Source organism: Plectropomus leopardus, chromosome 24, assembly GCF_026936395.1.
Source record: "Plectropomus leopardus strain MGB_pleo_1.0 chromosome 24, ASM2693639v1, whole genome shotgun sequence".
Lineage (NCBI taxonomy): Eukaryota > Metazoa > Chordata > Actinopteri > Perciformes > Serranidae > Plectropomus > Plectropomus leopardus.
Window position 1 is genome coordinate 14,647,030 of NC_142199.1, and position 27,148 is coordinate 14,674,177.

At 39.0% G+C, this 27,148-nt stretch overlaps 1 protein-coding gene across 2 annotated transcripts in view; it reads right to left on the bottom strand.

The window, feature by feature from the left end:
• The window catches only part of zranb3 (zinc finger, RAN-binding domain containing 3), a 102,263-nt gene that overhangs the window by 13,953 nt on the left and 61,162 nt on the right, over positions 1–27,148 (bottom strand). For both annotated transcript variants that reach the window (XM_042513403.2, XM_042513402.2), the window contains exons 15-17: positions 21,086–21,234; positions 9,619–9,723; positions 4,812–4,954 (exon numbers count right to left, since the gene is read on the bottom strand). In XM_042513403.2, coding sequence (XP_042369337.2) covers positions 4,812–4,954; positions 9,619–9,723; positions 21,086–21,234 — 397 coding nt within the window. The remainder of the gene's footprint in view (positions 1–4,811; positions 4,955–9,618; positions 9,724–21,085; positions 21,235–27,148) is intronic.

Here is a 27,148-nt window from a genome sequence, read left to right on the forward strand (position 1 = left end):
TTGAAAGTGTCAGACCCACAGTAGTGCTATGAAGCAATGTTTATACCATGAACATGGAAGATACAAGCATATCCTTGCAGGTGTCATGCTTTTTCACTGACCGACTATGAATGGATTTTTAAATATTTTCAAAAATCAGCTCTGCAAATATTTTGTGAGCAAGGAAATGCATTCATCACGTTTCTTTATTTCTGCATTTTGGTGTGAAATGCTGAATGTAGACAGGTCACAGGGCACTTTTAAAGGGAAGGTTTGACATTTTAGGAAGGAAGATGAGAAGACTGATACCACTTTCATGTCTGTATGCTAATTCGCGGGTTACAAGGGGTTATGTTCTGGACTATTGCTTGGCCGGGAGCTGTAACTTCCTAAAGTCTCCTCTGGTTGCTTGGTAACTGGTAGCTTCATATTTACTGTATACACATGATTGCAGTGTCAGTTCTCTTCATATAATTCTCTGCCAGAACTCAAAAGGTGTATTTTCTTCAATGTACAATGCCTTCAAGATAACTTACCAACAGCTCCGGTGGATTGTGTGGACATGGTTTACTGCTGGTAGACGTTTAATGCACAGCTGCAGGAGCGCTGCCGCAGGCCTGTGGCGGCAGCCGGTTGCTGACAGCGTACCTGCAGACCCGCAGAGCAGCAGACAGCAGCCCGGCTCCTCCCAGGCCGGCCTGCGGTTCAGCACCGGGGCCAGGCCCTGCTCAGCTGTGTGAAATCAAACTAACGAGCTAATGCTACGGTCTGGCCCATCTGAAGCTGCTGTGATTGATGGCTGCTCTCCTCCACTGGCCTCAGAGAGACGTACAGCTCCAGTCTACCCAATTACATGCACTGCAATGGTCCACCTCTGAAGAAACATGAAGCTACAAATTCAAGTTTTATATTTCGATGTTTAACCATTATCCAGTAGGTGTGATGGCAACTTTAAATTAACATCATTTTGTATATGAAAATCTGCACTATGGGAACTACAAACAAACTGTATTTAAAGCTACTTAAACTTGTTTTCTTGAAGAATTGAAGACAAATGAAACAGTAACTGACATCAATTAATTGAATTAGGGACAATTTTTAACTTCAAAATAAAACATGACCTTTTGGGTTAATGTAAAAAGTTTGATGATCTACATAAAATGCTGAAAAATTTGCAAACTTTTTAGAGTGGAACACGTGAAAAATAATAACTTCTTCATTCCTATCTGTTTCTCCAAACTGGGAGCGTGCTGACAGCCATATACTGTAGGTAATACACTGACTATAGATCTATAAATGTGTTAAAAGACAATAGCATAAATGGCTCACAAATGCAGCATTATATTATATTGAAGTTCAGTGTGTCTTCATTATGTAAAATGATGGTTTAGTATTTATAAAATAGCACCATCTTCCATCTCAAAGCTCAGATCCTGCTAGTGTTAACACCCTCCGTACTCTCTATGCTTACACTGCCAGTGAACTGTGTGTATTGGGGAAGGTGAAGGCCTTCACTGGAATTAAAATCTAAAAAAAAGTTTAAATTTAAGTTTAAGTGTATGTGATATTTACAACAGCATATTTAATCACTTAATCCTACAGTTTGACGGTCGTTTCAGATGAGGAACTGAAGCTGTTCCACTGCCAGGCTCAGTAATTTTCCCTCACAGCACACTGGAGTTTGCTGATCAACCTGCTGCCTTTGATCGGTTAGTTAGGTTATTATTGTGAAAATCAAACTAAAGTGGCATCCACAGCAGTAAGTTGCTTAATTTCTATGCCAGTGCTCCCATCTACCTTTCCAAATTCAAAGTCGTCATGCAGAAACCTACATCAGGTCGTGTGGACATACTTCTAAGAGGGGCTTGAAAAAACATATTTTGATGCAAAAACAGACATGCCGGAAAGAAGAACTAACTCAAAAACACACTAGGGTAAAGGTGTGCACTGTCAATAACAAAGCCTCTCCATGGAGAGGCAGTTACACAAAGAAAATACATGCAAATAAGTTGCTGGCCATAAAAAGTGTCAAAAGTGTGCTCTGATATGCTGAAAATCTGAAGGATTATTACTTTAAAGTGGCGATTTTCCAATAAAGTTCAAAAAACTCGTTCATCCAGTGAAAACAGTTGTATAATTATTCTGTGGCTCTAGAGGAGCTTTGTCAAGTCGGAGAAAATAACCCTGTCTTTTCTCTGTTCGGCTTGAGACTTCAAATTTATAGCAGAGAGCCTGTGTTACAAACTGGAGGTGTAGAGTTTGAAAGATGTGGGTGTTTATCAGGCCGGGACTGTCTAATGAAAGACACTATAAAGTTGCATAATGGGAAGAGCAGGATCTAGTGTTTTTTTTTTTCTTTTTTCTCTGCAGTGTGTCTTATTCGAGGGACTAAAAGTCAGGACATCACGGCCTCTGCTAAATCTGTCTCTCACAAGTCACCAAACTTTGTGGAAGTGTAATTCTGAATCACTAGAGTAAGCTTTAATAAGAGCTGCTATAGTGACACGATGTCAAAAAGCGCCCTTCATATTCTGAGCCAAATTTTCTGGTTACTTATTCATTTCTCGTCTATTTAGGCACTATGGTGTATGATTTCTGAATTAATGTTATTATACAGATGTTAAGAATGTAATTTTATTCCCACATTACAGCTGTCCTGTCCAATGTGTCTGTTTCCATCAATCTACACAAATAGCGGCTGTGTACATTGTTTATGCTTTCTCTAAATACATTAAAATAGACCTTTTTCACAGTAGACAATCTGACATGTCATCTCAGGAAAAGCAATCTGATAACATAAATGATGGCTGCAATCCACTTATGGTATATTTCCACTGGAATAGTTCACAGGGAGACTAACTGGATCTTTGGGCTGCAAAATTAATCAAAAATTAATCATTTTGGGATTTTGGCTTCCCATGATTAAATGAACACGATCTTCTGTAATATTGACGCACGATCCACTTTTTAGGAGCTGTCATGCTGCCACGCGTGCACCCTGCAGCTGCGGCTGCCCAAACTTCCCCAAATGTTGCAGCTGCAGATGGGAAAAACGAAAATCATCCGTCGGCAACTATAATCATGAGTTGTTTGGAAATATTTCAGATATAGGAGAGGACATATTACAAATAGTGCACTAGACTTGTCTCTGCGCTGCAGAGCAACACAAGTAAGTAACAAGTGGTTTAACTAACTCGCTAATCCACCTGAAAAAACACCACAGTATTTTATTTTAATTCAACAAGAAAAGAAAGAAAGAAAGAAAGACAGAAAGAAAGAAAGAAAGAAAGAAAGAAAGAAAGACAGAAAGAAAGAAAGACAGAAAGAAAGAAAGAAAGAAAGAAAGAAAGAAAGAAAGTGTGTTCTTATTAGGATAAACTCATGATATTAGTGCTGAATGTAGGTAGTGCCTGATGTGTTGTAAAGCTAGTGTGCCAGCTAATGTAAGCACAAAATATGTTGTTATGTTGTTATTTATACATTTTCCACATTCTTTCGTCTTACTGTCTCCTGACTCGCTGCCAGCCAGGCAGCATCTCTCATGTGGGGCAGTTTGTATTTTTCATGGCCAATATCACATTGACATACTAAACACAGCAACAATCAATGTCTTCTCCACACATACGTCTTTAAAAGTGCAACTTCGCTGGTCAAAGTTCACCAAAGTTGAACTTCATGTGTGAATGGGAGGCGAATATTTCCTGGTGTTAACTCTGCTCATGTGAAACTGTGCACTTATACTATAATAATTGCGCATAATAAACATTTTATGGCCAATGTTTACAGTAATCCTAGCAATAAGGCATACTTAGGCAGGATGCAACCCGATTAAAATCCTCTTAACGCTTCTAAAATCACTGTAAATCACCACGAGTGGCTTATGACGAAAACATCCACAGCGATGGAAACCAAGGCAAAGTGCATTAAGTTTGAAGTAGTTGAAAGCTGAGCGTCTCAGTGCAGGGAAGGTGAGCCGTGATCGCCCCGCTGAGCCGAAGCTGGAGCTTGATTGGTTCTGATTAGTGAATAAATCAAACAGGTATCAAATCAAGCCGGGCCAATTGCCTCCTACTCACACCTTGATTAGGTTCGTGCACCCAAACACATTCCCCGGTTGAGGAACACACTCTCAGTTACACACACACACACACACACGCACAGGAGTCTACCCTGTAATTGGCAAACTCTCCCTGCCTCTATCCACGCCAGCTGTAATTAGTGTGCCAGCAACAATGCTTGTTTGTCAAAAAACACACATGAACACATACACAGCAGCACTCACCCATCTTCTCTTTTGCCTCAGCTGACACCCTTTGATACACCCACACACACATGCAAGCACACACAAATACTATTCAGCCTTCCATGACGCCTGGGGCAGTTAGTATTTACAAATCTGCCTGTTTCTCAGTGAAATCTCACACGCTGCTTTCCGGTTTCTGACATAACGGTGGGAATTAATTCATCTTGCCGCTTCCACTATTTTGAAATGTACCCCCATTGTACCGGCACAATGGGGGTGCTGGGTCAAATTAGTTCTCACTGATCAGCTCAGAGGGGAAGACATATTTGTTCCCTTGTTGCAGACTTATTTATAGTGATAACAGGAGGAGATTTGCTCATTTTGTTTCAGGATTTTTTTAAAAATAAATGGCTTCCTAATTTTAGACAAAAGCATTCCTGATGACATGCACCAATTGTTGTCTCAATTTAAAATTGTTGCCACGGGATTTTATCAGCTGCATCGTCATCAGTTGGCCAGAGTATTTAAAGTATTTGAAAGTCAAAGTAGCCTGTTTCCTTCAAGAACATTTTTCCAGCTAGAATCTGACCTCTTTGTGCTGAAGTGAGGGCGCTGGGTGGCGGCCAGCTGCTGCAGGCCTAAAGTGGGGCTGTGGAAGAGGAGGCCGCTGCGTCGGAGCAGTTTCTGCTTCATGGCTGCCAGGCTGCTCCAGTCCTGAACGAACCTCAGCACCTGCAGGTGAGGGAAGGGGACACGACACCTCACTTCATATTCAATTTCAAGCTGAAACCGAGACTGCTGGAGCCTTCATCTTCAACACAAATTGATAAGTTTGGACTCTTTAAGAGAAAAACACTTTTTTTTCTTCAGTTTTTCAATTTTGAAAATACACTTAAGCTGAAAACAAACAATCCAAACTGCAGAGCACACACACACCAACACACACAAGGAGACAGTTTACCAGATAGCTGAATAAAACCCATCAAACCAGGAGAGAGCTGTATATGCTTTCAGCCAAGTCAAGGATTCAAAGAAAATCCACTGGCAAAATAACAAATAGCGCACCAAGCACCAAGGCCTAATGGCCAATTTACCTACGTATATTACACTGGAGGAGTGCTTTTTTTTTCTTTTTTTCATAGATGATACCCACTCTCACAAAAAGATGATTTGTGTTTAGATAAAACTCAATGTGCATTATACAGACAATTTTCCAGCCCAAGCTTTCTTTGTTGATGTTTCTGCAGTTGAATTGAGTGTATTTTGACAGAAATATTACTAACAGCAGCAGCAGATTAAAATCAGGTAAAACAAAAGAGAAATCAAAGAGAAAAAGAGCAACAGGATGAAAATAAGTGTTTTAACATGAGGATGAAAATGGTATATTTTTACCACAGTTCTCACACATTTTCCTGGACAAAACTTTAGAATTTTTCCATTACTTTTCTTTTTCTTGCCCAGTCTTTTTTTTTTTTTTTTTAAACATATCAGATTCAAACTTCCAACATCATTTCAGCAGCCCACATTAATGAGTTCAAGGATTGTTTGAACATCCAGCAATAACTTCTGTTTTTACAGCTTCTGGCTGTGATAAATGGTGTGATTTTTAAAGAAAACATACCTTTCAAAAATTTAAGGAAAAAAGAATTGCCCCAATTACAAAGTTTTCTGTAAAAATTGGGGAAGAAAATTAAAGATTTGTTTTTCAAGAAAACATGCTTTCCAAAACTGTATATGAATGAATAAATAAAAAAAAAAATTAAATCGCCATCTAAAAAAAATCTATAAAACTCTTCAATTTTTAATTTCTTTTACAGAAGAAAAATTTGCCAAAATCTTTTGAAAGAGAACATGCCCTCCAAGGCAAGTCAAAAAATTTGGTCTAAAACATTTAAAAAAAAAAAAATTGAATTTATAACACACAACACATTTCAAATATTTTTCTGAAAACTTTCAGACTTTTTCCAGGCCTGGAAAATGTGATTGTGAAATTCCATGACTTTTCCTGGTTTTCCATGACCGTGGTAACCCCGTATAACGACATTTAAAGGTACTGTCTGATATAAATAAATGACACGGTAGAGCAAATCAAATCATTTGGTGATTTTGATATGATACCTCTGGAAGATCAGAGTAACTAAAGGCTGAGCTGAGGTTTGTAGCTCAGACTGAGATCAGGGTGCTGCAGTCAGGAGGAATGTAATCCACCGACTGATCAAGAAAAGCCTGCTCTACATAGACTGGACTGTCTGCTTTAGATGAAACATCCGGAGACGGTAACTGTTCTGTGAGGTCATCGAAGGTCAGCCGAAAGTCAAGCGGTGTGGAATCAGAAGTCAGAAGTCGTGACTGAGGAGGAGAGTGGGATGGTGTTTCCAGCTTCCAGCTCCTCCAAAGGTCGTGTGGGTTAATAGGTGAGAATCAGACAGTGTGTGGGTGGAAACTGGGAGGGCTTTGATTTATCTCTGTGAAGCTGGACAGAGCTGTATGTTAATCACGCTTTTATCTCCTAAAGAATAAAGCTGTATTCCTGTATTCCTTTCATCAGGATTCAGGATTTGGTTTTTGGTCTGTAAATGTCAGAAAATGGTGAATAAATGTCGTTTAGTGTTTGCCAAAGCCCAAGATGACGTCCTCAAATGTCTTATTGTGTCCACATCACAAAGAGATTCAGTAACTGAAAAACTAACATTTAAGAAGCTGGAATGGGACAATTTTTAGTTGTTTTTTTACTTCAAAAATACAATTAATTGTAAAAGCTCTACTGATGGGTATACATTTACTACACATAGCTAATGATATTGTACATGTTTGGCACAATGATCAGTTGAGAATAATCAATAAAATGTTAACGTCTGTCTCTAAGCTTATTGTTTTGTCACAATTTGTTGGCAAAAATGGCACAAAATGTTAGTATTTGTTGGGAAATTTTTAGAAGGTCAATTTCAATTTTGTAGTTTTATGATTATAATAGAAAAAGAAATTAAAGGGTCCCCTGAAGATGAGGGTGCCCTGTGCAACTGCTCGTAACGCTGAATTGGTGAGGTTGGCTTTGCTGATATATCTGCTGATGTATCTTCCTCCTCTGTGCCACAGACCTCTATCGCTGTCTAACAACAATTAAAAACACATTACAGTTCACACCATCGCCTTAGTTTATTTTGACTCAATCCCACATGCGCCATCCTGATGCTGGAAACACTCGCTAGAGGACCACATGTGGATTAATCCGCTGTTTGAATGACGTTTGCTAAAACCTCAAACTATACACATGTGAGCTGTCTGAGCGCAACAAACAGACACAGAAACAAACTGTCTGTTGTTTGTCTTTTCATGGGATTTGCCGAAATACACAGAATAGCCTGATCTTGTAAAAAGCACAGAATTACATCAGAGAGAATGACAACGTAACCTCTAAGAAATGTATTATTCATGTTTAGTTACCTTAACCATCTCAGTTTTCATGAAATACAGATTGTTCAGATATCATTAATTATAGTTTCCTATGAATTGTTTCTCAAAATGTTTGCTCGGGCAGCCTGTCTTTGGTTGTGTGGGTGAGTTTACACACCACTGCCTCCCTGTCCAAGCCGCGTTGCAGCCCACATTAAACCGCTTGCTTACTATTGATTTTGATGGACAATTGGTGTGTAACAGGGCGTAAATGATGGGTCAGAGGATGGATGCAACTCACGCCTTCGTTTTACAAACCAACATAAACAACGTGACAGGTGGGGCGTCTGTCAGCGGCTCCGTTACTGCCGCGGCAGATTGCAGGATTTAATATTAGCTGGTTGTCGTGCGGGGTCGTTTCAGGCGATGATCCGTCTCCTTTAACGACCGTCATAAAACGGCACTTTCTCTTTTGCCGGTCTCCTCGGCTGCCCAAACACCCCCACACCGCCCCCTCTCTCTTCTCCTCTCTCCATCATCCTCCAGCCCCTCCTCTCTCTCTCCCCCCTGCGGCCCTGCAGTGGTGGAAGTCCACAATCCACCTCCACCTCTGGAGGCTGCTGCTGCTCTTCCTCCTCATCATCATTGGTGCCACTTTTCTTAGTTAAAATTGAGCTTCACTGAAAGGCTGTAACACACACATATCTGATATCTGTTTAATAACCCCGAACAGCCTCATCTTTACTGGGTCAGTGGAATTGGGGAGATAGCCCGACTGACTGTGATATCAAACTGAATTATCTTGGTCTAAAAATAAGGTCATCCTTAAAGCCGCCTTTGGGCTTCCCAACTCAACAACTTTCAGCTGCACTCTAGAATTGTCTGTCTTCTTGGATATTATGTAAAATCCAGAGTTCTTGCACATTGTCATGGACAAAATTTCAAAACTTCCATGAATTTTCAAGGATCCCAATTTTTTTCCCATGCCCCTCTTCCCTCGTGTTTTTTCAGACATGTAAGATTCCAACACTAAACATGATTTCAGCTCCAACATGATGCTGAAATTGACTGGCAGAAATCTCAAAATCCAACAATAATTCCTTTTTTTTCTCCTGAGTATTATAAATGGTGTCATTTTGGAAAGTTATAAAGAAAATGTTCCGTTTCAAAATTAAACAAACAAACAAAAAAACACCCTATATTTGAAATTTTCTATGAAATTCGCAAAATAATTAAAGAAAATATGCCTTCATAACCTGTAATTAAAAAACAAAACAACCAAATTAAAAAAAAAGAAAATGAATAAACACATCTCTAAAAAATGATCCGTTTTCAACAAAACACAAAACAAAAAATTGCCTTGCTTTCCAAACCCACAGGGAATGTTTTCTTTATGAATGCTGGTCATATCATTAAAAAAACAGCCTCAAAAAATGATTGAACATGTCTCGTGGGCAGACATGAAGGGATAGACGGAAAACCTGCGTTATGTCATCAGCTATAGAAAATAAAATCATTATGTTATATTAGTTTAATGCAATTAAATTCGGTACACAAACTGACATGATTTTTCTAAAACTTTCAATGATTTTTTTTCGAGCCCCGTGACTTTTCCAGGCCTGAAAAATGTGATTGTGAAATTCCATGACTTTGGCAGGTTTTCCATGACCGTGGCAACCCTGAAAGTCATATAGTCAATATCTTTATAATCAATCAAAAATGGAAAAATTGGCACATTTAAAACCTAAAAATCAACTCCAGCAGAATTCCCCTTAAAGGCGCTTTTAAAGTAATGACACATTAAGTAGCGACTTCTCCCCTGTGTAAACACTCCAATCCACACACACACACACACACTCATTTTCACGAATATCAAAGCACATGTGGGAGACACACACACACACACACACACACACACACACACACACACACACACACACACACACACACACACACACACACACACACACACACACACACAGAGCCTGGCGGGAAGGGCAGACCTGTATTCGATTTTCCCGGCGCCGGCTGAAGGCTTCGGGCAGGTCGTCCCAGTTGGTTAGTTTGATGTCCAGGGGGACGAAGCTCAAGTTCAACGGAGTCCCGTCCTAACACACGAGGAGACAGAGAGGAAGAAGACAGCCTTGAGCAAAGAGATTTGTTACTACAGTTACTAACACTATTGATACTAACATCACCATCACTCTCACTAGAGATACCACGAATAAAACTCTTTGGCCTCACAGATAAGAGCTTAACAGCGTATTTACTGTCATATACGAAGAAGACTTTACATACATCTATGAAATCTGTGCCTTCTTTCTGAACATCTGTGAAATATTTAGTTTTTTTTTTGCAAGTTCTGCTTTTGTTTTTTTTTTGTCTTAATCTAATTAGTGTTATTATAGACACTCCTTTTATTTTTGTAACTGGGATATTTATTTAAAACTACTTCTTTACACTCAGTGATACTAAGAAAGTTCATGAGACGTGGCTGAAAGCCCTGGAGAGAGTCTAAGTAAGTGGACATTGACTGAAGATTTATTTATTTATTTATTTATTTTTGTAAAACTGCTAGCTTCAATGTCAAGCTTAAGGTGTTTTAATGACTAGGGCTGCACAATCGATTGAAATTTGATCAAAAATCGCAATATAGCCAATATCCAAATCGCAGGAGCTGCTATTTTTTTATAAAAATAAAAAGTGCCACAATAAACTGTTATAAATGAAGCATTGTGTTGTTATCCGTCAAAAACAATTGCAATATGATTTTTTTGCATATTGTGCAGCCATTGTTTCGACTCTATTTATTAACAGTTTAGTGAGAGAAAGAGATATGACATGATATCACTAATTATTATTACAAATATGTTAGTTATCATGTGGTTTTGGTTTTATTTGCTATGAGATTTAAGATTTTCACTGTCACCTCAATGCTATGGAAGTTAATGGAATTAAATATTTGTGCTCATAATGACATTTATAAAATGTACCACAAACATCCTTTCAGCAGGGGTTGGTGGATCAATACGACTGTATCTATACTACAGATACTAATGCATACTCTTTGCTTCTCCACTGCTGTTGTCATGTTTGCACACAAACAGCATAGGTGTTGTGCATTTGCACCACGGCACAAATTATACTGTTATCTGACACATAATTGCAGTAAAGGCTGAATAAAAGAGGAAAAACACTTCTCTTGAGGAAGAGAACTCTTGAGCTGCAACAGACAAGAAGGGAGGACGAGGGAAATGAAGACGTCTTTTCAGAGTAGCTCAGGCAAAGAATATCCAGGTATATAGAAGTCAAATTATTATTTCAGTCAAATTGGATCTTCTCTGGTCTTCTCTGTAATTGGTCCTCTTTAGCTATTACACATTATCGCTTAACGTTCATTTTGAAAATCATGACACACTGCTCCCTCGTACATGAAAGTACATCATCTGCTTTTATTAATAAAAAGTATTCGTATCCATGTCTGAGATAGTGGGCCTCTTTTACTTGCTACTGGATTGAAACCAAATTTTATGGCATAAATCTAAATAATCCATCGATTATGCAGCCAAAAGTTTGTACAGGGACTATTTCTTTGCTTGGAAGAGGTTCGTATATATCATACAATCACACAACCTAGAAAGTAATTGTATTTCTTGTTTTGCTTTTTCTTCCTCCATAAACCTAGGAGTCAGGAACTCTAAATGATATATCCTGCATATCTTTATTATTTTTCCTTAAACTAAGATAATATATGGATGTATATAAATACTGACTTTGCATTTATGGTTTAATGTTTTCTTTAGAAACTGTACACAATCATCAAAAGAATGCGATCAAAATATTGAAATCACATCAATAAAACAGCTTCGTGGTTTGATAGCAGAATGAGTGAACTGACCCTTTGTATTTGGAGCAATTACAGTTTTCTTTGTGAAGACTTCTGTGACTAAAAGCTGCTTCATATAGAATTGATTTAATTACTTAATCACTCAAAAAGAAAAAAGTATTCATTTCTGCACGCGCAACTCCATCATATCAACAACAATCATTTTATAATTTGTACTGGGGGTTTTCATGAATTATAAGCTGATCTCATTGGGACTATAAATGCCAAAAAAGTAATGAAAATGAAAGTATTTCAACTTAGCAGAGCTGAAACGATGAGTTTTTGATTTATTGTTTGTTATTTTTTTTAAGCGTAAATGCCAAAAAAAACTAGACAATGGTTCTGGCTTTAATCCCCACACTCTCACTCATGAGGCGGAGAGAGATCCATAAAACACACTCGGTGGTTCTTTGAGGCAGTAAATGCTCCACAGTGGCCCCACTCCACTTCACACAGTCCCTTCATGGTTCTTTGGAGGTTCCTGACTGGCTCCTCGTGTTTTCCTGCCCAAACAGTTGGTGAGACGTGGGATTTGCTGCTGAGTCACTGGTGGAACCAAAGCAAACAAATACGACCACGCGCGTTCACTTGCTCGCTGTCTATCTGAGTGAATGACGATGCGGTAGAGTTATTGTTTCACTCGCCTGACAAGAATAAATGTCAGGGTAATATTGTCATTATATAACGTACGGAGGGATAGATTGCAAACAAATCTCTCTGATGCTGTCAAATGAATGTTTTATGTGTCAGAGAAGGTGGGTGTCTTTCTGTTGTCTCATAAAATACATCTTTTTTTCACTGCTAACATCACTGTCTCAGATAGCAGAAATGAAACCGTGAGACAGATTAAGTCAAATCCTGCTGTGTTCAGTGCTGGTCATTGCTATCACATAATTGCAACACCACTAGATAAAATATACTGTATAGTGTCCATGAAGCGATTTCTGTTTGACAGCTATTTGACTTGAATTATCATCTATTTTCATGTTTGAACTTTGATATTCTTTTACTTTTTTATTCTTTTTAAAGGTCAAATGGGGGATCTTGTGGTGAGATTGCAGATTACAACCGAATGAAACTTCTTCCGTGTGCCAAGGGTGTAGGAAAACATGAAAGGCCCTTTTTCGGAGCGTTTGTTTTGTCCATTCTGGGCTACTGTAGAAACAACATGGCAAACTACATGGAAGAGGACGCGCTCTGTATGAAGATATAAACAGCTCATTCTAAGGTAACAAAAAAACGATTCTTAAGCTCTGTCTACAGCTATTTAAGAAAAGAAGAAAGAAAGATATTTTCCCCTTATGTTTAAAAGAATAATTCTGTCCACACAACCTTCGTTTTACAAAATATCTCCGTCCTCACCAGAATGCGATGATGGAGCTCACTCAAACATAGAAGTGATGCTCTTGACATGCTAAAGTTTTCCTTCCATTCCTTGACAACATCAAACCCACACTACAAATTTTTCTACCATCTGCTGGTTCGATTGGTCCTGATCCAAAACCGCCATTTCAGGCAGACTTTAAAGCGCAAATGCAGAGGTGGATGAAATAACGCTGGGCATGGCAGACAGCTGACAAAACTGAGATGATGTGGTTTTCAAGGTCGAAGCAGACAGCTGACGATGTAATCACATTGTTACTTTAAGTAATAAATTGATTGAACGAGGCTCAATTTACAAATTTTTTACAAACCTTTTTTTTTTTCTTAGAAGACAATCTGTCTTTTAAACATCATCTGGAGTGTTTTGCCAAAAAGCTAAGTGTGAAGTTGGGTTTCTATTACAGAAACAAACACTGTTTTTCTTTTCGTGCGAGGAAGAAACTGATTCAAGCAATGTTTTTGTCAGCAATTGATGATGGAGACATTTTATATATGCATACTAATACATCTTGCTTGAAAATGCTGGATTCAGTGTAGCATGCTGCACTGCCATTTGTCACTGATTCAGGTTTCCGCACACATCATCTGCAGTTTGTGTGAGAAAGTCGTCTTGTCTGTCCAACCGTAGAATGAAACACTGGTAAACATTTTTCATCAAATTGATCCACAGTTTATGAACAAACAGCCGGCAAAATGAAAGACATTCCCATCAGCTTCAGCTTTACTCTGTGTTTCATGCTAACACTCTAAACTAAGATGAAAATGGTGAACATTATATCTGCTAAACTTCAGCAGGTTAGTATTGTTTTGCACGGTGGCAGTGAAAGTGCCAGGCAGACACCGGTCAAAATGAAGGATCTGTGTCAAATTTCCTGTTGCTCGTATCTCTTGTTTTTGGTGATCAAGTAAAGGAGCCAAGTCTGTGACGCTTTGTTGGCATTCAGTAGTGTGAAGCCCATTAAAGCCTCAGGGTACCCAAATTGCCAAAATATGTAATTTAGGGTCTTACATGCATAATAAAAAGCATAAAAAAGATCAGATATTAGCCTAGATCTAAATTTGAAACACTGTAATTTTAGTTTTTTCACAGTTTAATGAAACTTGGTTGATTCGGGCGTGGTTATCCCCTATCCATATCACGTAATTTGTATAAAGTCAGTCAAAAATTCAAAGTCAGATGTCCCTTGATACTAATACATGCCAAACTTAAATTCCCTTACGGCTCCTTTAAGTAATGTGAATGTGGATTAATTTAAGCATCAGTCAAACAATTTTAAGTGTAGCAGTTACAGGATGTGAGATGTGTCAGATTAACTGTTACAAATTGACAGTTTGTTTTGGAAACATCACTGAGCTTGCAGTCATCAGGAACCCGGATACTAGTCTTTATTATGTATTTGAAAAAAACTGGAATAACCTGATTTCTCTCTGCAAATATGACCATAACTGGGATAAGTCTCATAAATGGGTAATTCATGTGCATGTAAACGCACTGACTGTGAACATGTAGAAAGAAGGGCGGATAATAACACACTGACACTATTTTTACATGTGAAAAAGGAACCTTGTGTGGGTTGTAAAGGGATTACAGTACAAAAGAAGTCGTCACTCTTAAAATAAGTTAAAATAATAAATGAAACTATAGGATGCAATTTACACCTGGATGGAACATGTATGACAATAGCAGCTGCAGCACTTAAACTGTCACTCTGCAATATGTAGTGATCATATGTAATTAGTCAATCATACGTGTTCTGCACCTCGATTTGTATTAAACTACGTGTATTTTCAGCCATGCATTCAGATTTTTAATGACTAACTTGCACAACTTGAATCCAATTACATCCAAGTCCTGTAATATGGCCACACTTTATTCTTTATTGGTTGCCATGGCAATTCTTGTGGTAACAAAGGAGCTCGTTAGTGATCTCTCTCGTCTTTATTCTAATATATGTACACTACTTTGAACATAATGCTTCTCTTGTGACAGTACGCATGCATTAGTAACAAAAATAATGAGGACTGTAAAGAGTGTAAAAAAACAAACCTGCACATACCCACGAGAATGTACCTTGCTGTGATTATGGGTAATCATACTGCCGCAGCTTGAAGGTATCTGCATTATCATTGTGAAAAAATAACCACAATAAAGAACACTTTCCTGGTTATTACTGCTTCATTAGAACTAACTACTGCCAATTTGAAGCCTGGGAAGCCACTTAAACTCAGAGTTAACTTCCCTCAGATGACAGCGATTGTGCCAAACATCAGGGGACATTCAGAGGCTGACCACTGAATTTAGGCAAAAGCAACAATCTGCAGCTTACAGAGACACTTGGACATGGTGGACAGAGAGGACAGACATGAGACAGGAGAAAAGATAAAGTTTAAAGGTTAATACCTGCCATCAGCTGACACGGGGATTTGGTGATACAAATCAACATCAGCATCAACATAGGAAGTTTTTCCTGTGCGGCACCCTCAGTGTGCAGAGGCCCGTGTGTTTATTTGGATGATGGCAAAATAAATATCACGCAGAGTCAGGGGAGCGGTGGAAACGACTTGTGCTGTTACAACACGGAGCAGGAATAGAGCCTTACTACTTTATATGAGATTAAAAAGAGATGAACTATCCTCCACGAGGACGAGCTCATGAGTAAAAAATACATACATCCTAGATACAATCATTTCAATCTCAGATTACTGTAGTTTAAAGTGGAAAGCGTCAAGTTTTCAACTTTTTAATTCCACCCCCACCTAGCGTCTCCGAGTGGTATTATTGTTGTCTGGCAGGATTGCTTTGTGTTTTCCTCAGATTTTAGCAACCATTCCAAGACAAACCATAGAGGCTAAACAACATCATCAATGCACACAACGCTGAAGAATAATGTATCTAAAGGACCAAAAAAATCTTTTTACAAATTTAATGACTCTTCCAGGCCAGGAAAATGTGACTGTGAAATTCCATTGTTTTTTTTGGTTTTCCATGACCATGGGAACCCAAGTCTCAAGTTATGTTTACTTTATGTAGATTATAAAGTCGACTTCTTAGAGATAAAGTCAAAATAACTTAAGACTTTTCGAGACGATTGGTTTTCTGGCTCTTACCTAAGTGAGATTAACCTGTCAGATTTTACAGTGTAGATATACTATCATGTCAATACTCTATATCAGCTATAGATATAGACCTTTTATGAAATAATTTTTATTAAGTATTTCAGCGGTTTGTCACATATGACAACATAACGGATACCCTAAAATATGCAGAGTCATAGCGCAGGTTTTATAAGCACAACATAATGCATGTCTGAATCATACTGACGTGGTAAACCCCACCCATCTGCTCCTCCTGGTGTTGACATGAAACAATCCACCCACCCGCCCGAAAGCAGGAGCAGTGAATCCTTGAATAAAACAACTCTTTGATGTGTAGAAAATGGACATAAAATTCCTAATACTCTCAATATTTCTCATTCAAACCCCGGTGACAAATCTTCCTCTGATTGTGCATTGAGCGGCCCCCTGTGTGAATTCTACGCCTGCTCCAGGATTATCCCAATGTGACAGCCTTCCAGCCAGAATTCCTACAGTTTATCATTTAAACGACAGCGGGGGACATTTATCTCCGCAGCTTATCGTCTCAGCCACACGTACATGACACTTGTCTATTGCCGTCAGGGTAATATTCCATTGGTGATTCAGTTCAGCGCTTCGGTCCTCTCTATGTAAAACCCTCTTGTCTCTTATCTACGTTAGTAGGGAAGGGATCTGATCCCTCATGAATGAAACAAAAGGGCATTAAGTATCACAATCCGATCAATACAGAGGTCTGTTGGCAAGTGGCACTCAAGACGAGTGCCAAGAATGCACCGGAGTGTAATCAGAGTCGGACTGGGGTTAAACTATAGTTTATCTTTGTCTGCGAGGGCGCTGGAAGCAACACAAAGTTCACAGAGAAACGAAGCTCAAACAACATTTTACTTGATTATCTGAATCAAATACTGATGTCTTCACACCAAAACCCTCTGCGAGAGAGCGTGTGCTGTTTGTTTAAAACAAAACAAGATTGGAAACTGAAGGTAAACTCTCTCTCTTTTCTTCTCTGCCTCGGTGTCTTTGTTGCTATCTCTTGGTCAGCTCTTTCAAAATGAACCGACTGGAGCTTGTTAGGGGATATGTACAAATTTATGACTGATCTTACATTTCTTCCTCCAACGGTCTGCAGCGCTCTGTCACTTCTGCCACTGTTGTTGTTCATTACTATTTAAACAGAGCAGCAAGGTCTTCGACTGGTTTTTATTCTGAGCAATGTTAGCATCCATTTGTTCTACACCACATTAGACCAAGGTATGTCAACAACACGGAAAACAGTAATATTAAAGTGACATTCCAGTGATTTAGTACCACCTGACAGATAGAAAAAGACTCAAATAAAAACACCCCTGCAGCAGAGGCCAAGATATATAAGACTTTGTCTCCAGGACTGACTTTATGCAGCCGGCATATTTTTAAGTTTCTACTGTTTTAACTTCTGCTCACTATCACCGACAGGAGGGCTGCACAATTCCTGCTAAAATTTGACTCACGAATTGAGATCACGATCCTCTTACACGATTCTTAAAAAACATTAATTGCAATGTTAGATGCACAAGTGAAAAAACGCGTCTAAGATGCTTGGGGTCTATCTTTGGTTTTGAGTGGACTAGGATTAATAAATACACTTGTTTGGACAATTAACACATTAACATCTCTCACACTGAGCTAAAATGAAACAAGTGCACATAAACTAGGTAAATAACATAAATAAGATTTTTTTTCAGGGGGATCCTGTTGGTTAACACATAGCAAATGAAACTGCTAATGCAGCTGACATGGATGCATTGGGAAATAAGAGCAAGTGAACCATCTTCATTTAGAAATTAGATTGCGTACAAATATTCATCAAGACGGGGATTTTTTCTTTTTTTTGCGATTAATTATGCTGCCCGAACCGACAATATCCAAAACATCCAAAGACAGTTGAACTCGATGCAAGAAAGCGCCCTTGATCCTACATGTCCTTTCACGCATTGGTGGACTGCCCTTTTAAACTTCAAACATTTGTGCACCAAGTATACTAGATAAAATGTTGAGACTTCCTGAGTGCTGGAGGATGTTAGATAAAACAGGAAACATTGGAAAGAGGCCTGACGATGGGCAGATCTTTGTTAAATCAGATTGGTAATCCTTTGGTAATTCCTAAACCTTTCATTTGTATTGAACTGAAGAATAAAAATGGATCTGAAGAGCTTCTCTTTCCTCTTTTACCACACGGGTTCAATCAATCTCAGAGAAAAGAATTTAAAACAATAATAATCACGAATGACTCAAACAGGCTCTTGATCTAACATCAAGCACCACGGTCATTCAGTAATAGTACATTTCCACAAACCTATAATGAAACAATGTGGCACATTTTTAAAGTCTAAGATTACCAGAATGCAGCTTGTAACTGGAATAATTTGAGCTCTTTCAATCCCCATTAGTTTCATTCTCAAACTTTGACTTTCTTAATGTTGCCTGTAACTATTTCCTCACATCTGTCCTGTTTGCTAATTAGCAATGTGTGAGAGAACTGCGCTGCTCCTATTTTCTCACTGTAGTGTTGTTTGCAGCTCTATCTTCATAAAGACATCCTGATCTCAATGAGACTTCCCGCGAAAAAAAAAAACTAATTAATTATGTTTTGTTCACTGTGCAGTTGAATATGACAGGAACAAGCTGGTGAGGAACGAAATATCGAGTGGGTATCACAACTCTACATGCCCTTTCAGTTTTACTTATTCTTACTGCCTGGAGACCTGATATAAAAAAAACTATTACATCAGACACGTCTGACTTTCATTTAGAAAGTAAAAAGAACTTGTTTCCTGACAGTTAAAGCTGCACAACACATGCTGCAGGAATAACAGTTCTGAATGTAACTGGTAAACAAACATGTGACATGATATCAGACATCATATTAAATATGACAGTCCAGCTTCTTCTCAGTGGAGGAATAAATTATATGCAGTTGTGTTGTTTGAACTTTTGACTTGATGACTTTTTGTGAAAATGTAATTCAGTGAATCTGTGAGGTCATGTTGTGAATGTTGCTAGTCTTAACCTGAGTGTGTAACCTAAGTGTGTTTTTAAAGAAAAATGTCACAAAGTGCAGCTTGAAAGATGAAAATGGACAAGTTTCTAGTTGTGAAAGTGTGCAGAGCTTTTTTGTAATGCGCAGGAAACCCTTTTTGTTTTTATTTCAGGCTTCTTGACAACAAAAAGTAATTTTTGGCCATGTTTCCAATAATGTAAGAATACCTTTATGCTTGTTTTTCAAATCGTTTGTCTTCTTAGGCAGGAATAAGAGGAACCACCCCATGCGCTATGTTTACGTTTTTTCTTTTTTTCATGGGAGCGCCGTGCATTTATACTGTAATTCAAATGCCAGCAGCATAACTATAGATTGTTAAAATAATGGACATAGCTACCGTGATGTTACCCATTGGTTTGTGGGCTCCCATTTTGAAGCATTAAGTTCCGCTTTTCAACTGTCACCATCTTGGTCTTGACCATATTTGGGCGAGAGGCTGGCGCTGCGGAGGAGCGATGGGAGGATCTGACTTAGACACTATCGGCAGACAGCCTGTCACTCAGTGCAATTTGTCCTAAATTATGTTTTGGCACTTCCCTGTTGGCTTTTTTTTCAGCTCTGAGGATTGCCGTGTGATGCATCGCTGAGCTTTTAATCATAAAAGAGCTTTTAAACTTTGGGTAAAGCGCTGCGTTGTCGCTGTCACTTTTTATCCGGCCGTCCAATCACAATGTAGGAAGGGCAGGACAAATACCACCAACCGTCACATCACTTAACAACAATGGAGGAGAAACTCAGGGTTCCCACACATTTTCATTGACTTTTCCATGACTTTTAAGGACCCAGAATAAAGTTGTTTTTTTTTCTTGCCCCACTTGCCTGGAGTTGTTCAACAAACAGATTTAAACTAAAGATTCAGACATAATTTCAGCTCGGTGGCACACAGGAAAGGAGAGAGAAGAACCCAGGTAGATAACAACGAAACGTACATGATGGTAAACAAAACGCTGTCACACACTGATGCATGTTAAAGCTATGTTACCTAAACAGCTACAGAAAATGATGTTGTTGTTATGGAATGTTATCTACAGAAGATTATTGTAAAAATCATTGTACATATCAAAATTCCATGACTTTTTCAGGTTTTCCATGACCATGGGATCCCTGGAAACTGAAACAGAACCCACATGGACCCACGGGTCCCTCCACTCTCCCTACGTGCTTCATCCTTCCCCTCAACCAGAGCAAGTGCTCTAAATTGTACTGACATTTTTACTTTTGTCGATATTCTGTATCATAGCAACCAGACACATCCAAAGCGTCTCAGTGTAAAAAAAAGCAGCCCCCTTTGTTGCGCCTCGATGCCCATTTGTGTTCTGCATTGAACAATAAACAAGTATTTCATTCGTCTGAAACTATATCATCTTTGTTAATCAAAAAGGGACATTAAACCGAATAATAGCCAAAAATAAAGCTTATTTACAAAGCACTTTGATAAGGATAAATAAGGTAAAATGCAAAAACAACTTCAAGTGGCAGCAATACCGCATACTGCACTTTTTAACCAGCCTTAATTACAGCAGGGCAAATTCCTTCACTGTGACAGCACGAGCAGGAATGCAGTTTACTGAGGGAAAAGTGAAATGTGTTGATACTACGCAGTGAAATTGATGGGAAACTAAACTAAATCCAAGAGCAGACATTTGCAGCTGAAACACATCTGCAAGTCAAAGCAACAAATTGACATTGACAGTTTTCACATTGTATGCATAAAAAAAAACATATATTGCAAAGCTTTGCCTTGTAAATCTCAGGTGTTGCATGGCAGCTTAGGAGGACTAAAAAACAACTACAAGAGATTAAGATAGAAACCAAAGTGAGAGTTGATGAGAGTGAAGTACAGAGAGGCCGTTTGAGGTAAAAGCGTTGCATTACATAACACTTCCTGTTACTGCACCATCTATTCACAACCTTGAGGAAAAAAATAAGCCAGGAAAAATCATTAGTAAAACAACCCTGGTCCCATTATGAGCTGAGTCTAACCATTATCCAATATGCACAATCAAACACTCACACAGACCAGTACCTTGGAGTAAAGATATATTCGGTCTGTGTACTGGCTGGCGCAGAACTGCAGGCCCGGGTAGACGGGATGGGCGGCGCTGGCGTCATCACCATCATCGCCCTCATCATCGTCATTAGCAGCAGACGGCAGACACGCAGCGGCTCTCCGGTCTGCAGGGAGAGAGGAAGATGCTTGCTGATATCTCACTGAGTATATATTATTGGCTCATTATTGGCTTTCACTGCTTTATTGGTACCTCTGTTTGCTCCTCTGGTGATGCAATGACTAGCAGAGACATTAAACTCCAGCGGCTTCGCAGATTTATTACACACAGCACAATATTGAGGAGATATGACATTTGTAGCAGATCATTAAAATGTGTACACATGTGTTTGGAACTACCTAATAACAAACACTTGATTATGGAATCTGAAATGAAAATGTTTAAGTAATTATCTTTGGCATTTCCATAAATTTTAATAAAAAGGAATTAGAGTCAATTCTGCACTCACAAGTTTATATGAAAACCGACCTTCATGTCTAAAAATCTTATACACTTACACTTATGTTTCTAAAAGCAGCAGTGCAGGTTGTTTGGAATGTAATAAATATGAATTTTTAGCACCAAAATGTTGCCATAGTAAAATACAAGCATTTAAAGGGATAGTTTGTCCATTTTCAACCAGCTTTGTATCAAAACAATGTGGGAAGAATTTGTCAATTTTGTGGTTAACTTTCCTCCATCTAACCAGTGCCTTTGCTGCATAACATCCCCCATCTATCCCCCTTTGACTCTTAAGCAGTTTGTTCTATCAAATAAAAATGTTTAAAACAAAAAAATCTTTAAAAAAAAAATTCAGTCCGATGATGCAAAATGGATAATTCTGCGGAGTTGCGCTTCCTCCCCCTGGCTGTCACTCAAACTACAGGCTGTATTTCCACACTTTCATATTGCCCACCATGGACACACAGAATATAGAATCAGATCAAGAGACAGACTTGCCTCCCTCTTAGTCTTTCTCAAACTCAGACCAAATTGCGATCAAACTGTAAAACAGGTCAACCAGAAATCAAAATTATGTTACTGCACTACCTATTTTTCTCCTAAAATGTTTTCAGAAATATATTTTAGTGTACAGTTTAGCTGTAATAGCAAGAGTTAGTGAACAGGAAGTAGGCGGCACACTACTTCCTGCACATCAAACAGTAAAACCAAACCAAGACACTACGTTGCTAATTCTAGTGTTGTCATTAAAATATTTTATATTTCTTTTTAACTGTAATGTAAGATTGTTTGTTACCAACAGCCGCCATAGTTTCAAGCAGACGAATTTGCATTACATTACTCAACGGTGGGAGTATTTATTGGTCCAGTGGCGAGCAGTGCATTCTGGTAGTTGTAGGTTTTCTACCTCTAAAGCAAAAGTGAATGCCACATTCATAGAATAAAGACAGCAAGTGTCTCAAAATTAGACCTGATTGGACACACATCCCATGCTGGCTGCTGATTTTAAGTTTCTGAATAAATATTAGGTGGAAAAAAAATAGATTTGCAAAATCATGCATCATTTGTGGTGTACAACACCAAGGCAGGCAGTGATGTTGTAATCTAGACACCTCCCTCTCGTTTACTGAGTGACAATTTTTCAGACTTGAAGCAAATAAGGAGATATCCTGGTATGCTGAGGTATCCTTTTCATGTTTTGTGATACATTGAAGCGACACAGAGAGCCCATTTCTTTGGCAGAAACCTTCCAAATTATTTTTCACATGTTCACTCAAGAATTCGCTGAACGACAGGATGAAAACGCAGCACTAGAGAGAGAGAGAGAGAGAGAGATAAAGTGACAGTCACAGATGGAGAGAAACAGAGGAGGAGAGGAGAGAGAGCAGGTCATTAATGTCAGCCATGTAGCTCGCTCATCCTGCCAGCATCTAGCAAGAAAAGGTCAGGCGGTGGAAATGAGACTGCCGCTGCTCGACCACGCTTCATTTAGACAATGACCTATAACACTCTGATAATACTTGCCTTAAATCACTTCGTGTGGCCAGTTGTCTGCCATGTCTGTCTGTGTGTGTGTGTGGCGTGTGTTCACCAGAGTGTGTGTGTGTCCGTTTGGCTTGCTAATGGGAGAAAATACTGACACAAGCTGATGTCTGTGACATGAGTGTGTCCACTGAACAGGTGCTGCCATGTACCTGCAGCGGGTTTCTGGTTGTTATGGGACGGAATGAGCTTTTGTACTGAAACGCTGTGAGGCTCGAGTGACAGAAGAACACACTGGAACAAAGACATCCTTCCCATCATGCCCTGCAATATCAAGATATTGAAGGACAAGCAAACACATTTTCTCTATCAGCTTCTCATCATGAGTCATTGAGGTCTTGGGGTTATTTTCTGTAATTTGTGTTTTTTCGTCACTGGTTTGAAGTGGGTGGGGTTCAGTTGGAAGAGGATGAAATCATGTACTTCCATGCACCAGTTCAACGATGTTTGAATGGAAACGTGATGATAGGTGTGGGTTGTTTGAGTGATCATGAATAATATTCAAGGACGTTTGTCCTGAACTTTGATTCAATTTAGTCTATTCAGTCATGTACATTCGATGTTACAGAAAAATACTGAAGATTTGAACTTTTAAGGGGCTTTAATATATCAGAAAATACAGTTAAGGCTAGAGTTGATTTCCGTTTCCGATTTTCTGTTGATCGCATTTGCTACACTTTTTTCCCGTGAACTACATGGATAAATTATTTATTTTTTTTGCCTAATTCACAATTTTTTATCATCTCATCATCTTCTAGTGGTGTAATACATTCAGATCATAACCTTAAAGAGGATCTGCTTATTTTCAGGTTCATAGTTGTTTTTAAATTTTCTAGTCAAACATATTTGAATGCTTTAATGTTCAAAAGACATTCTTTGTCTCATACTGTCTGTGCTGGACCACCTGTATGGCCATTTTAAGATTATATTTTGGGGCTTTTTTGCCTTTATTTGATAGGACAGGTATAACATGTGATGGAAGAAGAAAGGGGACGACATGCAGCAAAGGGCCATGTTTGGGCGCTGCTTGTGGGCGCTGCGGCAAAGACATAGCCTTTGTACATGGGATGCCTGCTCTTCCAGGTGAGCTACAGAGCACCCCTGCTCCTCCCTCTTAACCCAGCTACCAAAAAAGCTAAGTTTGCTCTGATCGGTCGTCACTTCAAAGTCCTCCATATCGCAACATCTCTACACCACCACTGCAGCTGGTAATTGTCTGTAACAGAGAAAAACTACCAATTATAACTTCTGAACCAAAATCTTTACAAGCGCACATGTTCTGAATCCGAATATGATCCGAAATTGAGGGAAATTAACCAGAATTAGAGGTTTCCCTGACGTTAACATGTAGATTCATGTGGCAGTGTAGGCTTCATAATCTAAACAAAGTGTTTGTGGCAGCTGAACATCTGAATAAATCTGTTTACCTAATTATTTGAAACTTGCAAAATTATGCAAAAAAGGAAATATATCACAAATACAAGAACTCATTCAGACCCAAAATGACCCCATCAGTATTAATCTAAAGGAGGATAAAACAGAAGAACTTGGTAAAGTAAAAGTACCTCAACTATTTACCTCAACTGCAGAGATAACGAGGCTTTTGCTTCACAGTTTTATATAAGAGACAGACTTTTATTTCTGTTTTATTTTCTGTCTGGATAAAATCTGTAACAACTATATTTCCACTTCAGTGCAACATTAGCAGATACTGCTGCTCCAGGTTTGTCATTTTTACACAAATACTGTTTTCATTCACTAATTCATTTCACCTGCTTCCACTTTGCTGTTTTTATGATCATTACTAAGCTACCGTCGCAGCACTGCCTGCACAGATGGCATCTGCTTTAATTTGAGAATTTACAGAAGTTATATTCAACCACTGATTTGTGGAATTTTTTTTAATACAATTTGATACTAAAACTTTTTTGTTAAAAATGAGATCATCCTGTTAAGTCATTTCCTCTCCTTGACCTATCCTGTACAATGTTGATATCTTTCATTTTTATGGTAGCCACCCTCACAGGTGCAATTTCCCTGGGTCTGGTACACGCTGTTCTGATCTCACCCCGGCATCGGCTGGAATGGGCCACTTTGTGTCTGAAAATATCGAGACGACCGGGCGAAGGCATTGTGCAGCACCACAAACCTGGAGCCAAACCATCTTTAGGACACTCGCGTTTCACAAAATCCCATCTATCTGTCCTTCTACATCTGTAATGAAACCTAGCAGCTCTGCAATGTGCACCCTATATTTGTTGTAAGCAGTTTTTTTCCCCCCCTTTCCCTGTTTGCAGTGGCGGAACGCGCCAGCTGCATTAAGTGGGCCATTTATACGATGGGGGCAATTCATCTTACAAAGCCGTCTTATTAGACTGTCACTTACACAGTATGAACAGTGCCTTCAAAACACCCCAAGGGATTTATCTGTTATTTTACTGCGAGAGAAAGAAAACAACGCCTAATTGGACTGAGTCATCTCATCTTCTGCAGGATCGAAACAAAAGACATAGATATATTTATATAAAAAATGTTTCCAACTGCACACTTTAAGTATGAAGACGTTTGGTGCAGCTGATGGTGCCGCAACGTTTGAACTAACATCCAAACAAACATGTATACATGTTGGAGTGTTTGGGTCATGCAGATAGATGAGGCGACAGACAGTAAGGAGAGAGAGAGAGAGGGAGAGAGAGAGAGAGAGAGGTGGAGGAGGAGTGATTGCCTGTCTGTGCTGTGAGGAAAGTAATCTCAGAGCAATCAAGAGGTGGGGGCGGCCGACAGCTCTGCGGTTTGCCTTCTAAAACCACGGGCAGGTAGAGGAAAATCATTAGGCATCGCTCCTGACCCCATAGGTCACTTTTATTGGACAACCGCTGTGTTTCATACTAAATCCACGCTGCCAGAGACAGAGTGGCAGCTGCATGTAACTAACAAACAAACTAAGCACCAACGGGATGGATGGACAGACAGACAGACAGACAGACAGACAACCCTACTATCTAGATAAACAGATAAATAGCGACAAAGATAGACAGAAAACAGACAGCTGGGCAGATAGCTACCTATATAGATATATGGACAGAAATAAAGAACCCCATTAATGAGTTCTAAAACCCAGAAATCTGTTCGCATTTTAGCACCTCTGGTTCCCTCGTCTTAAAATCAATGGATTTTTTTAAAAGGGTTTTTGGTTAGAAGCCATAAATGAGGTTTGTGGTTAACACAAGCTGAAGAGATTTTCATGTTTTGTTCTACGACATGAAATAAAGTGACAAAGCAGCGTTCTGAGTAAGTTGTTATAATTTTCAGAAACACAGTGCAACAAACCAATTTACACCTTCTCTCCCCCTCTCTGTCTCTATGTGTCACATAACAAGTAGCTTTCTCATCATCGCTGCTGTGCTCAGGCTTTCTGATTCGGCTTTTGACTTGGAAAATCTGCTGGGGTCCAGACATATTTAAATCCCTACGGTCATAATATCCTGTTAAAATATTTCCCTTTGCAAATATGTAGGTCTAACACAAGTAAGAGTCTCTGTCCACACTGAATCCGTTTAACATGCACCTCTGTAACGTCATGTAAACAAACCACTGTACCTATCAACTGTGCGCTCGTGTATACAAACCACGTAGGTTATCAGCTGTGCAACCGAGGTCATAAGCTTAAGTAGTAACCACTCAAAAGAAGAGTTTGCAGTCCGTCTGTCTGTCCTTATTACTTTTTAAAGCAGAACACACATTTTCTATTGTGATACACACTGGAAATGACACAAAGTATAGCCAACAGTGAGTAGGTTATTACCAGAAATGTTTAGCTCCAGTTCACAGGTTTAGAATTTAGGTTCGGGCCATTGATTCACACATCGTGTTTCTGTCAGGTGCAAACCTCCTATCTCTAAAATTGCTTTTTTTCATGAATTAGAAAAACGTTGTGTTTTTATAAGGATCCAATGAAGATAGGAGGTTTAGTCACAAGCTTTTTTAAGTACATTTTATTGGTTGAGAAATGGTAAGACCCGGTGATAGACATCGAG